The sequence below is a fragment of the Pantherophis guttatus genome, chromosome 5 (genome assembly GCF_059756535.1).
Source record: "Pantherophis guttatus breed Tessera chromosome 5, ASM5975653v1, whole genome shotgun sequence".
NCBI classification, from domain to species: domain Eukaryota; kingdom Metazoa; phylum Chordata; class Lepidosauria; order Squamata; family Colubridae; genus Pantherophis; species Pantherophis guttatus.
In genome coordinates, this window is record NC_142067.1 from 94994507 (window position 1) to 95006732 (window position 12226).

At 35.6% G+C, this 12226-nt stretch overlaps 1 protein-coding gene across 3 annotated transcripts in view; it reads right to left on the reverse strand.

The window, feature by feature from the left end:
* AFF3 (ALF transcription elongation factor 3) overlaps positions 1–12226 on the reverse strand; it is a 236633-nt gene that overhangs the window by 14441 nt on the left and 209966 nt on the right. For all 3 annotated transcript variants that reach the window (XM_087871491.1, XM_087871492.1, XM_060686638.2), the window contains exons 16-17: positions 11496–11632; positions 7405–7476 (exon numbers count right to left, since the gene is read on the reverse strand). In XM_087871491.1, coding sequence (XP_087727617.1) covers positions 7405–7476; positions 11496–11632 — 209 coding nt within the window. The remainder of the gene's footprint in view (positions 1–7404; positions 7477–11495; positions 11633–12226) is intronic.

Genomic DNA, 12226 nt, shown 5'->3' on the forward strand with positions numbered 1-12226 from the left:
CTGAGGTGGCATTTATTGCTACGTGGCTGAAATAAATGGAAACAACAAAGAAAGGTTAAAATTGTAAAATGTTTAGTAGCTATAGTAGCTGTCACATTTTTAATCTTAGATAAATTGAATAATATAGTAGACTTGATTTTCCTTTTCATTCCAACAGAGGGTAGTCTCTGCTAGGAGATGAAAAAGGAACAAAACAATTTTCTAGTGATATACCTCCAAATGAGAATTATCCCCAATTTGCTTTGCATGGTACTATAATGGAATTAAAGATCTCAGGTCATAACTCACCTTATAACCTTCCCAGGTGTAGTGGATATGTAAATGAGAGCAACTTATCTGTTCTGCAGCAAGAAAGGTATTATGATAGCTAATCAGTGCTGTTTAGAGGGAATCTAATGCCTTTGGATTAAATTCCACAAACTGGATGTGCTACCGCTAATTGTTACCATTATTGCCAGTTCTTCCTTCCCACAAAACAGATGCTACAAAGCAAACAAAAGTTTTAGAACCATTTTTTAAAGTTCTACTGTGGCAGGGTAACTGAATATATAATGGTCACATTACATTACTCAAAATATTGATTTGAAAGCTTATTTTTAAAGCATATATATATAATTTGTGTTAACTATAAAGTAAACACACACACACACACATAGAGAGAGATTAATTTCTAGATCATTAAAATCTATGCTTCAAGGATAGTTTATAAAATTTCTGTGGCTTGATAAAGGTGATTTATTCATTGATTTTCTGTAACATATTCCTCCTAAAGAAAGACTCTGGATACTTATCTAGATGTCTACAGTTGTTCATGCAGAAGAATTAAAAACATGTCAGGATGTATTATTAACAGTAACACTATCCAGTGCAGTAAGGCAATATGAGCATTGCCTTACAGACATTAATACATAAGAAGATGGCTTTCTGTACTGCTTGCAATGCTTGTTTTTCTTGTTCACAGATCAGGAATATATGTGCATCCATATACAGGGAAGAGTGGAATGATGAAATGTGCACTACATTGTGGTACAAACCATGTGTCTTACATGTGTCTAATACAAAAGCTGTATTATCATTTTTGCCTTATAGAGTTTACTCAGAATACCTATGATTAATTTGTTCTTCAGTGATTTTAGCTTGGACTGCTCTCCAACGTTTTTGAATTTAATCAGTCACAAGGTAGAAAGCTAACTCTTTCCATTTTCTAAAGATTTGGAAAGGCATAGCTATTTGGCAGCATATAGCTGAAATTGGCTCAGCTCAAAAATTTAAACTGGATTAGCATTTGGATGACTGCAGTCTAGACAAGAAAAATTCCAAAACAAGACATTGGTAAACCACTGTCAAGTTTGGATGTATTCATGAGGTCATATTGAAGCTTGGTAAAGTTTAATTTTGAAAATAATATTGGAAAAACTGGTTCCTGAATAGTTATGTGGCACTACAAGTAGTCCTTGATTTAAAATCATTTGAAATTATGATGGTGTTGAAAAAAGGGACTTATGACCGGTCCGATCACTTATGACCACTGTAGCATCCCTAGGGTCATGTGATCAAAATTTGGGTGCTTGGCAACTGGTACATATTTATGATGGTTGTAGCGTCCTAGGGTCCCATTTCTGACCTTTCCAGGGGCTTCCACGAAGCAAAGTGAATGGATTTGTTTAATGACATTAAGCATTTCCTTAACCATCACAGCAAAAATGATCATAAAGTTGGATGTGACTCACTTAACAATCGCATTGCTTAATGACAGAAGTTCTGGTTCCAATTGTGGTCATAAGTTGAGGACTATGCACGCAACTATTAGAAGGACAATGCATTGTGAAATGTAATACATACTTACTCAGATGTTTTTTTAATACTCACACATGCATGCTTAAACCTTGTTTTAAAATGGATTTTGTATTTTAATCATACTTTTAATTATTGTTGTTTTTTCTGAATTTTTTATAGTAGAAAAATAAGGTGAAAAATCAAAATAAAATTCCACAATTTTCAGTAGGATTTATTCCCAGGTAAGTGTATTTAGAATTACAATTTTATATAGCTTATTAATTTGTTCTTGTTTGGAGGTTCTAGCAGCGGAGTGTAGCTATCATATACCATTGACCAAAGATCGATACACTCCTATCTGGGATGGTTGTCCTCTTCTGCTGAGCACGCAGTTTCAGGAGGAATGCACATGGAGCAATGAGGGAGGGAGGGGACACCTGTCTAGCCAGCCAGAGCACTTGGATCAACCCTGGCGATCAGTCGGGTGACAATGTTACAGACAGCTCCTGACAGAGACATGAAATGAGCCCCCCAACTGGAGGTCCCCAAGGCAATGGTGATGACACCTACCATCAGAAGTGCTTTGGTGCTTCTGATATGAGTGTGATGCAATTAATTTGATTTTAGATGTTATTTGTTTTCTGATAGGGTGACTACTTGAAATGAAAGAAATAGAAGCCTGAATCAGGCATACAAGCTTGTTATTTGCTTGATATATAACTTTTCTTTCTTTTAAGGACTCATGATAGCAGATCTCCTCCCTGAATGTTTTCTCTCTATAATAAACCTATGGAATAGATTACACTGAGGAAGAGAGATTGACCCAAAGTTATGCAATGAATTTCCATGTCTTGGATGGGATTTAAGTCTGAGTCTCCCTCACTAGACCAATACATTAAGCCCTGTATAGCCCTGGCTTTCATAGCAGCTTTTTAAGGTGCCTTCTTAAAATCAGTACCAAACTGAAATGTATCACTGACAAATTTCTAGTTCCACTTGAACACAACCATTGAAGGGAAGCCCACCATAAACTTGGATAACTGGTTCCATGATTTGCTCTTAGGTTTAAAACCAAGGATTTTTTGGGGGGGGAGGGTAAACTTTCTGCTGAATAGATATTTTTGGCAATGTAAACATATTATTCTATGTCCTGCACTCTGAAATGAGAGGAAACAGATGTTGATCGCTTTCTATGTGAAATCCTTTCAGGAATTTAAATATTGCTACCTTTGTGGGTTTTATTCAGTATCTTGCGCCAATATGAAATCCAAAAGCTGGTGAACATTCTTTAATTTTCAATCCAGCTATGAGCCCATTTACTTGTCAGATCATCCAGGCCATGCTGGAAAAGCTTGCTAACCAGCATTTCATGAGTTATGTTGTCAAATGCTTTACTGAAATCTAGAGACATTATGTCTATACCATTTCCACAATCCTCTAAGGAAGCTACCCTATCAAAAATGAGATAAGATTAGTCTGGGAAGATCTGCTCTTGACAAATCCATGCTGGTTTCTGGTAATTACCACACTGTTCTTAAGGTGTTTTCCAATTTATTTTTTTATTATCTGCACCAGAATCATCTCACAAATTAGGAATGATTTGGGGAGTGACTGGGCTGTTGTTTCCTGGATCCTTTTCTTTCTCTTTTTTAAGAATAAAGGCCATATTTATCCTTCTCCAGTTGTCTAACAGTTCATCAATTCTCCAGGATTTATCAAAGGTAATGTAAAAAGGATTGCACAGCTGATCAGCTACTTCCCTGACTACCTAGAATGCAATTCATCTAATTCTGCAGACTTAAACTGATTCTATGTATCTGTGCATCCATTCAATTCATGTATCTATCAAACTCAAGCATCAATCCTCCATTTACTTCTACTTATGACAATTTCTGGTCAGCAATTAAATGCACTGTTTCTTTTTATCTCCCCCTCCCCCCTTTTTGAACATATTGAATATTTTGAACATATTGAATCTCCAACCCCTTTTTGCCAATCTCAGCTCATCCTAGGTTTTAATTCTCCTGACACCAGCAATATGGTCCAAGCTCCCAGTAATATTCTTCTGTTGTGACTTAGTCATTTGTGTATTTGTTTTCTGATTTTCCTTAAACACTTTGTGTACCTTTGCTAATTTCTTCTGCTGTTCTCAATTTTTTTTTCCTTTTTGGAATTGTTCTCCGAGTACCCTGAACATCCTTTTATGGAACTTTTCTAGAAGAATCTTTTGCAATTAGCACTTTTTAAAAACTTACCTTTGCTCTAAATTTATTAAAATTACTTTTTTGAAGTTCAAGATTATTCTTTGACTATCTTTAACTTTAGTATTCCTTAAAATCCAGCCTTTCAACCTCGTACGTTTGGGGTACTTTCCCCCCAATATTCCTTCTATCTCTACTTCTTTAACTAAATTTCCTTATTATCAAGTCAAGTACTGTACAGCCAAGTCTCTGGCACTGCCTTCTACTCTGAAAGAGAAAGGTGTCAGTAAGATAAGTTTGGAATTTCCTGGAATGTCTACACTGATCCAATTTTTTTCCCAAGAGATGTTGGAGGAATTACTCAATGCTGCTCTGAAATAGCTGCAACAAAGCTTTATCCACATCTTGTACAAATTGGTAGTAGATACGAACAAAAATACTGCTTCATTTTTCCTGTGTTTATTTTAATCCTGGAGCTTCCTATAGTATTGCCATGTTTATTCACTTAGATTTTCTGAGCGCATGTGGCTATAGTTACTTGTTTATGGAACTTCTACACTACTTAACTAATGATAGATTCTAAGTGGTATAGAGATGATGATAAAATACAGACTATGTTAAAATAATATAGTTAAAATAATACAATATAATAGATAAACTAATGCATGAGATGATGCCACAAATTACTCAGATATTAATCTTCTATCATATTCCTCTGGTTCCAGAACAACCAGTTTTTAACAAACTTCTGAAAAATTGTAATGGAAGATACTGTTTTGTTCCTGGAGGCAAATTGTTTCAAAGGAGGGGGATTTCTACAGATAATTCCTGCTTCCATGTCCTTCTACTGGACATCTTAGTAGGAAGGACTTTCAACAGACACTTTCCGCTTGCACACTATGGATGCACAGATTCTATCTGGAATCCCTTAAGAAGCTGCTCCAATTCTGAGAATTCTCCTTGACTGCTAGGGTGGTGTATCAGATGCAGCTATTTCTGGAAGAGAATGTTCCAGAGACAATTATCCATGCCCTCATCATCTTAATTACACATTACAGTTGGGTTACTATATTGTTGTCTATTGGGACTGCCTCTGAATACTACTAAAAGCTGCAGTTGGTCTATACTTCAGCATCTCATCTGTTAATGGGTTGGTCCCAATGTAACATACTGTAGTTATTTGATTCTATAAGAGCTGCCCAAGCCACCAGTAGTTTTCCAGGACAATTCAAAGAGCTTGTTATCACATATATATATATATCTTTATGGCTGAATCTTTGATTTTTAAGGGACTACCTTCTCTAAATAGACTTTTCCCATTCTATGAGTCTGGGAAGGTAAGCTTCGGATTCTCTCTCCTAGTCTGGGGAACAGAAGTGCAGAGCCAGGCTTTTCCATTGGTGTCCTGGCTTTGTAGAATTCTCTTCCTCTAGAGTCAGAATGGAATCCTTCTTAATCTTACTCAAGTGAAGATAATCTTTTGTTTGGTCTTTGGAAGACACACTGAGAGGGATGACAAACATGGCCTTTTTAGTTGTGTTTTTTTGTGTGGTTATATGTGTCTTGCTAAAATATTTTCTATTATTTTAAGTTTATGATGCTTTTATGATGTGTTTTATTGTTATAAGCTACCCAGCAATGTGGTAGTAAAATAAATAAAATACAATTTTATGAGCCAATATTCTTTATGATTTTTCACAGAGTGATTTCATTAAAATATTTCCATTTCTGCAGTGCACAAATTTTTGTCTTAGACTTTTACATACAGATTTTCATCTCCACTAAATTAAAATTAAAGCTCCCTTGATCGAATAATTCTTTAGCCAGGTAATTTAGATCCCGAAATAAAATATCTGATATCTTTTGCGTAGTCAGCCGCCATATTTGCAGAATGTGGTGGGTTTTTTTAGTCTGCTTCAATGAATAGAAAAGATTTCATTCCGTAGAGTGAGCCTTCAAATATCTTCTCTTATTTTTATTTATTTACTTTAATTTTTATATCCCACCTTTATTATTTTTATAAACAATTCAAGTGAGGAACACACACAATACTCGTTCCTTCTCCTATTTCTCCCACAACAACCATCCTGTGAGATGAGTTGGGCTAAGAGAAAGTGACTGGCCCAAAGTCATCCAGCCAACTTTCATGCCTAAGACTCAGTTTCCTGGCTTCTACCTGGTGTCTTAACCACTAGACCAAACCATTCATCATTCTTATTCTTCTTGTAGGGCCCAGCTGCATTCCTTCTATCCCTAGGATCTTTGTTCTATTGATTCCTTTTTTCCCTCTCCTGAAGTCTTATGGCTTGTTTCTTCTTTGAGGTACAGGCTGTCCCTGACATACAACAGTTTGTTTACAGATCATTCAAAATTACAACAGCAACAGTGACTTATAACCGTTTTTCACACTTACGACCATTACAGCACCCCCATGGCCATGTAATCAAATTTTAAATGCTTGGTAACTGACTCATATTTATGATACTTGCCTGTCTCAGGGTCATGGGATCACCTTTTGCAACCTACTGACAAGCAAAGTCAATGGGGAAGCCAGATTCACTTAACAACCATGTCACTAACTTAACAACTGCAATGATTCACTTAACAACTGAGGCAAGAAAAGTCATAAAATGGGGCAAAACTCACTTAACAAGTGTCTTGCTATAAATGTTTGTTATGTGTATGTTATGTTATGTTTTTTTTAATATTTATACTCTAATAAAAATTTATTTTAAAAAAAACAAGTGTCTTGCTTAGTAACAGAAATTTTGGACTCAATTTTGGTCATAAGTTGAGAACTAACTATATTTAAAGGTGGTCTTTTTCTGTTGATCAATCTTGTCCACTGGCCTTACACTTTTGATTTTTTTTTTCCTTATTGAAAGTTGTGTTCTCTGTCAATACATGATGCGGCACCTCCTTCTTTTGATTTGTATGTCACATATATAATAAACTGAAAGACCCTTCTGTGCCAATAAAAGAGGCTATTGTAGCCTGTAATTTTTTTTTTAAAGGAAGACTACTGACTTGTTAAGGATGACAAATCAACTTTACTCCTAATTATAAAAAGCAACCTCAATTTTGCACTGAGATAAAACTTCTGTGTTAGATATGGGACTGTATATAAAAACACTCAGCTAGTCTAAAACATAACAGCCAATATATTAATACCAGCCAGACGGATTGCTAAAAACCATAGGTGTCTTAAATATGCTATAAAAATGCTAGATCGATGTTAATATTACAATTATCTGCATTAAATAGCAATCTGTTTCTGGAGTAAATGCAAAGGTGATGGTTGTGATCTTATATAACAATACCAGACAAAAGGCAGTGAGAAATCTGGTATTACTTGCTTAATTATTATAACATTCCATTTTGAGGATTGAATAATTGAATTTTTTGGAATACATTTTAATTTACTCACCATAATGCTGTTAGTTGTTTTTCTTCTGATGTCATACTGGGACCTGAGTGGGTTTTTAGTCTCACAGCATATCTACAAAAGATGGAGAACCAAGTCAGGAAAGCAAACAAACAAAAAAAAATGAAAATTTTTATAGCTCAGTGGGATTTAAGTTTACCTAAGGGTATGTAGAATTGCAACCTTTACTTGTCACAGCTAATCAATTTCATTATCATCTCCCCCTCTTGTTCTTTCACAGGGAACTCTTCAAAAATACTGCTGGGTCTGCCTGCCTGCCAGTTTTAACAAAGCATAGTAAAGTCTTTTCCCTCATGAAGCTTAAATGAATAACCTCTGGCACTGTTTATTCTTCTTTTCCTTGACTATGAAATTCTTAACTTCCTGCTTTTTTCCCACTAATGTCATCACATTTGATCATTTCTTTCAGTCAGCTCCAATTCTCAAACTGACTTATCTCTGATTAATTAAAATGCTTTATAATTACCATCATTTATAGTATTTTGCATGACTCTTCACTAAATTTATTCTTTCACTAACTTCAAAGATTTTTAAAGCTCATACTGTATGAGGTTCAAGTTTCCCTTCCCTATTTAACCTTTTTTACTACAGTGTTCCATCTCATTTATATCCCTTCTTGCTTTGCAAACATACTATAAATATGTATACCTGCGACTGTAGTCCAAATGTGAAATATTTTTCTGGTGAAAATTTTTGTGGCTTCTCCTTTTATATTTTTAAACACATAAACACAAATGGACAACACTTGTAAAGATCAATTTTTGCAGATTTTTGTTTTTGTTTTCATATTTTGTTAGATTTTCTATCAATTTCTATTGATTTATTTATTTAAACTATTTACATGGCCACAGGCTATTTCACAGCAGTGACTCAAGGTGAAGAACAGCGCTTTAAAATTTAAAACATAACAAAATTTATTAAACAAGTTCAAAACTATCAGCAGAATATAGACCTGAGGCCTAAAACCATTTCATCTTCACAATCAGTAATTAAATAACAATCAAATCAACCTTAAGAGGGATCCAGTATAAATTAGAAACCTCCACCCTTAAAACTGGATGCTTTGTTCTTGGCACCTTTGATTTTTTTCTTCAATAATATGGTCAGCCAGATATTCAGGCTGGATTTGGCATTTTTGTCCACCTATCGAGTCCTTCCCAAGGACTGAAGATAGATGGAAGATGTGGACCCTTGTTGGTAAAGGTATTGTCATAGGATGTGAGCTGTTCCGAGCAAATCTGCCTTTTGCAATTGACTGATGCTGATTTTGTCAATGCCAAAAGTGTTCAAGAGGTTCTCCAATTGTTTTGGAATTGCACTCAAGGAACCTACAATTATTGGCACTACCTTTGTTTTCTTTTACCCTAGTCACTCTACTTCTATTTGCAGGTCTTTGTATTTTATTATCTTCTACAGTTCTTTTTCTTCTGTTCTGCTGTCTCCAGGTACTGCCATGTCCACTAGCCAGACTTTTTTGTCTTTCTTATTGACAAATGTTAAGTCTGGAGTGTTATGGGATAGATGCCTGTCTGTTTGAATTCTAAAATTCTAGAGCACTTCTTCACTTTCTATTACTTTCTCTATTTTATGGTCCCACCAGTACTTTTGCTCGCAGGCAAACGGTATTTCTTGCAGATCTTTCAACGCATCGTTGTTGCTATTTTGTCCTGCCATTGTTTGTAATCAGTGTGTGGGATCTTCTTGCAGTAGCTAACCAGAGGGTCCACTGTTTCTTTGCATAGGCTTCTTTGCTATCTGTTGTGGTCTTCTCGATTTTGGCTTTGTATGCATTTGTTCTTAAAGTTTGGTCTTGTGCAGTCAGAATTAGCCATTCTGTCTGTTTCTTCAACTTTTCTGCTCTCAACCATTGCCAGGTCTTGTTATTTGCTTTCACTGGTGCTTTTTAATGCACTGGCCATGAATTGCTTTGTATTCCCGTGCTGCTTTTCTGTTCTTCATTTGCTCTTTATTGTAGACCAATTTGGTCTCTCGAGTACTCAGTAGGACTTCCTGGTATACTAGCTTCACTGCATCTTTTTCATTATCCTTCAGATATTCTTCCAATATCCTTTTTTCTTCTTCATCTGTCTGATGTACTTACAACATTCAGTAACCACCTATTTTCTTTGGCAAGTAGAGTCTGTCAACATCACTGCATGGATGAAGGGATGATACATTGTCTTTATTTTTCTGGTCTTCTTATCTAGGGCCTTTAGTTCTGTTTGAGTCCAGTCCACTATTCCAGCGTTGCATCTAATGACTGGAACTGCCCAGGTATTAATTGCCTTGATAGTATTTCTTCAACTGAGTCTGAACTTTAAGATCTTTTTCACTCACTTGATGTATTCATTTTTATCCTTTTTCTTGACTTCCAGGTATTTATAGTGATCACATTCATCCAGGCTCTTGATATTGCTAACATAGGGCATCTTGATTCCTTCAGTTTCCTTATTATTATTATCTCTTTTATTCATTAAACATGAAACTCAGTCAACTGATCATTTAAAAATGTGTCAGAAATACCATTGGCTGGTGCTAATGGTTGATATGGGTTGCTGCCAGCGTCCTAGGTATCAACCAAGTATCTTCTTAAAATATATGATGTTCCGAGTAGCACAGTTTTTTGCATTTCTGTTGGTGTTATTGCAGGAAGCTGCAATTTCTTGATGTGTTTTGTAAAATTCTTGGATATGGTACCAAGAGCCCTGATGACAATTGGTATCACTGTTACGTTTCATCCATAATCGCATAGTTTCGATGGTCAGGTCGCAATATTTTGTGATTTTTCCCAGTTCTTTTTCTTCGACTCTGGCATCTCCTGGTACAGCAATATCAATAAATTGTACGCTTCGGTTTTCGACAACCGTGATATCTGGTGTGTTGTGTTCTAAATGACGATCTGTCTGTATTTGAAAGTCCCACAAGATCTTCACCTTCTCATTTTCGACAACTTTTTCCACTTTATGTTCCCATGACTTTTTGGATACAGGTAGTCGTATTTTTTACATAATGACCAGTGGATTAATTTAGCAACTCGGTCATGTCTAGCTTTGTAATCAGTTTGTGCGATTTTGCTGCACTCACATATTAAATGTGAAACTGTTTCAACTGTGTCATTGCAAAGTTGGCAGTTTGGATTGTTAGTGGATTTTTGTATCTTCGCTTTCATGGCATTAGTTTGTAGTGCTTGTTCTTGAGCAGCAAGCATTAAACTTGCTGTTTCTTTCTTGATGGTTCCCATCTTAAGCCATGCCCATGTCAAGTTGTTATCACATTTTCCTTCAATGTTTCTCAAGATGATTATTATTAGTATTATTCTGCTCAGAGTCCTGTTGGATTGGATCAGCATACTGAGTAATAATATGCCATATAAGGCCCAGTAAATAAAAGTAAAATTTTGCTTTATTTCATATATAATTATGAAAATATGTTCCCAAAGTATTTTTGCCCAAAGAATACAGTACAGAAGGTTATTTTTCCTTCTGTCAATACAGACAGTATCCAATAATATCTCTGAATTATTTTACTTTTACTGTATTGTGGCCATACTGGAGCAGAAGGATGGAGGTGAGTTCACCTCCCTTAATTCTGTCTACACTGTCTTTTTAAGATCACTAGTCTTCCTTCCCAGAAAAATGTAAAAGTAGATCAATGTTGAATAAACATTGTACAGTAATAAACAGGTAAGCTACAAGGTTTCTCATTATTTTCAATGAAGACGAATTTCCTCATCACATTGCAGAAAAATTGTTAAGAAGAAATAGAGGAAGTCTTTAATTGGTTGTATTTTGGGGGATAAATGAATTCACCATGAATGAATTCATTTGCTGAAATTTGTACAAATTACAGAATGTTGCAGATGACTGGAAAGGTGATCTGGTTGCCCAATGCCTAAAATACCACTGTGGGAGGGGGGTGCAGCCATTTAAACTTCAAAAATGGGTTCTAAGTAGCTTTAGGGTGTCTGTCATAACTTTGGATGGTTGTTAAGAAACTGGTCATAAGTAGAGGACAACCTGTATACTGCATGAGCATGAGTGCCAGTCAATGTTGGAATATTGTCAGAGACGCACCTGATAAGCTCCACAGTTTCTGCATACATTGTGTATGGGGACTTTGATTCCAGGGGTCCTTGCTCCATGGCATTTCCACACTCAATAAATGATAATGCAGCTTCAGCATAATTCAGTGCCTTGCCAAATTTTTCCACCTTCAAGACAAAACCAGCAGGAAAAACATGACAAAATAATGTATTTATATCTATTCTAGAGTAGTAATGAGTTCTTACTACCGTAGTGTCTTCTATACAAGAGGTAAAATATTTATATTAGCAAAAAAAAGGATATTTGGTTTAGTTTGGATTATTTTAAGATTTGTATAAGATTTTTGCCCTCAATTATCTACTTAATCTAATTTAATTTGAAGCAAGAAACTACTATTTCAGTTTCAGAACAGGATAATATTTTATGCTAACCTTCAATTATAATTTAAGATTCTGGATCTGTAGTTGGTAAATTTCTCAGCAGAGAAGATAGGAATATCTGGTGAATTACGAGTTCTGTAACATATCAAGATCCAGGAGGTGGCAGCCCCTAACTAACTTTGGTGGCTAAGCAGTCAGCTGTGATAAGTACTTGGCTGTGAGATCATTTGGAAATTCCAGAGCTCTTGGATAGGCTGGAATGTCAAATGCCCTGGATGAAAGCATCAGTTCTGTAATGCTGCCAAGAAAACTGCATGGATGTTTGCAGGAGATGTGCTTCATTTGAGGGCATCTTTATCTTTAGCTCAGTAAGACACATCA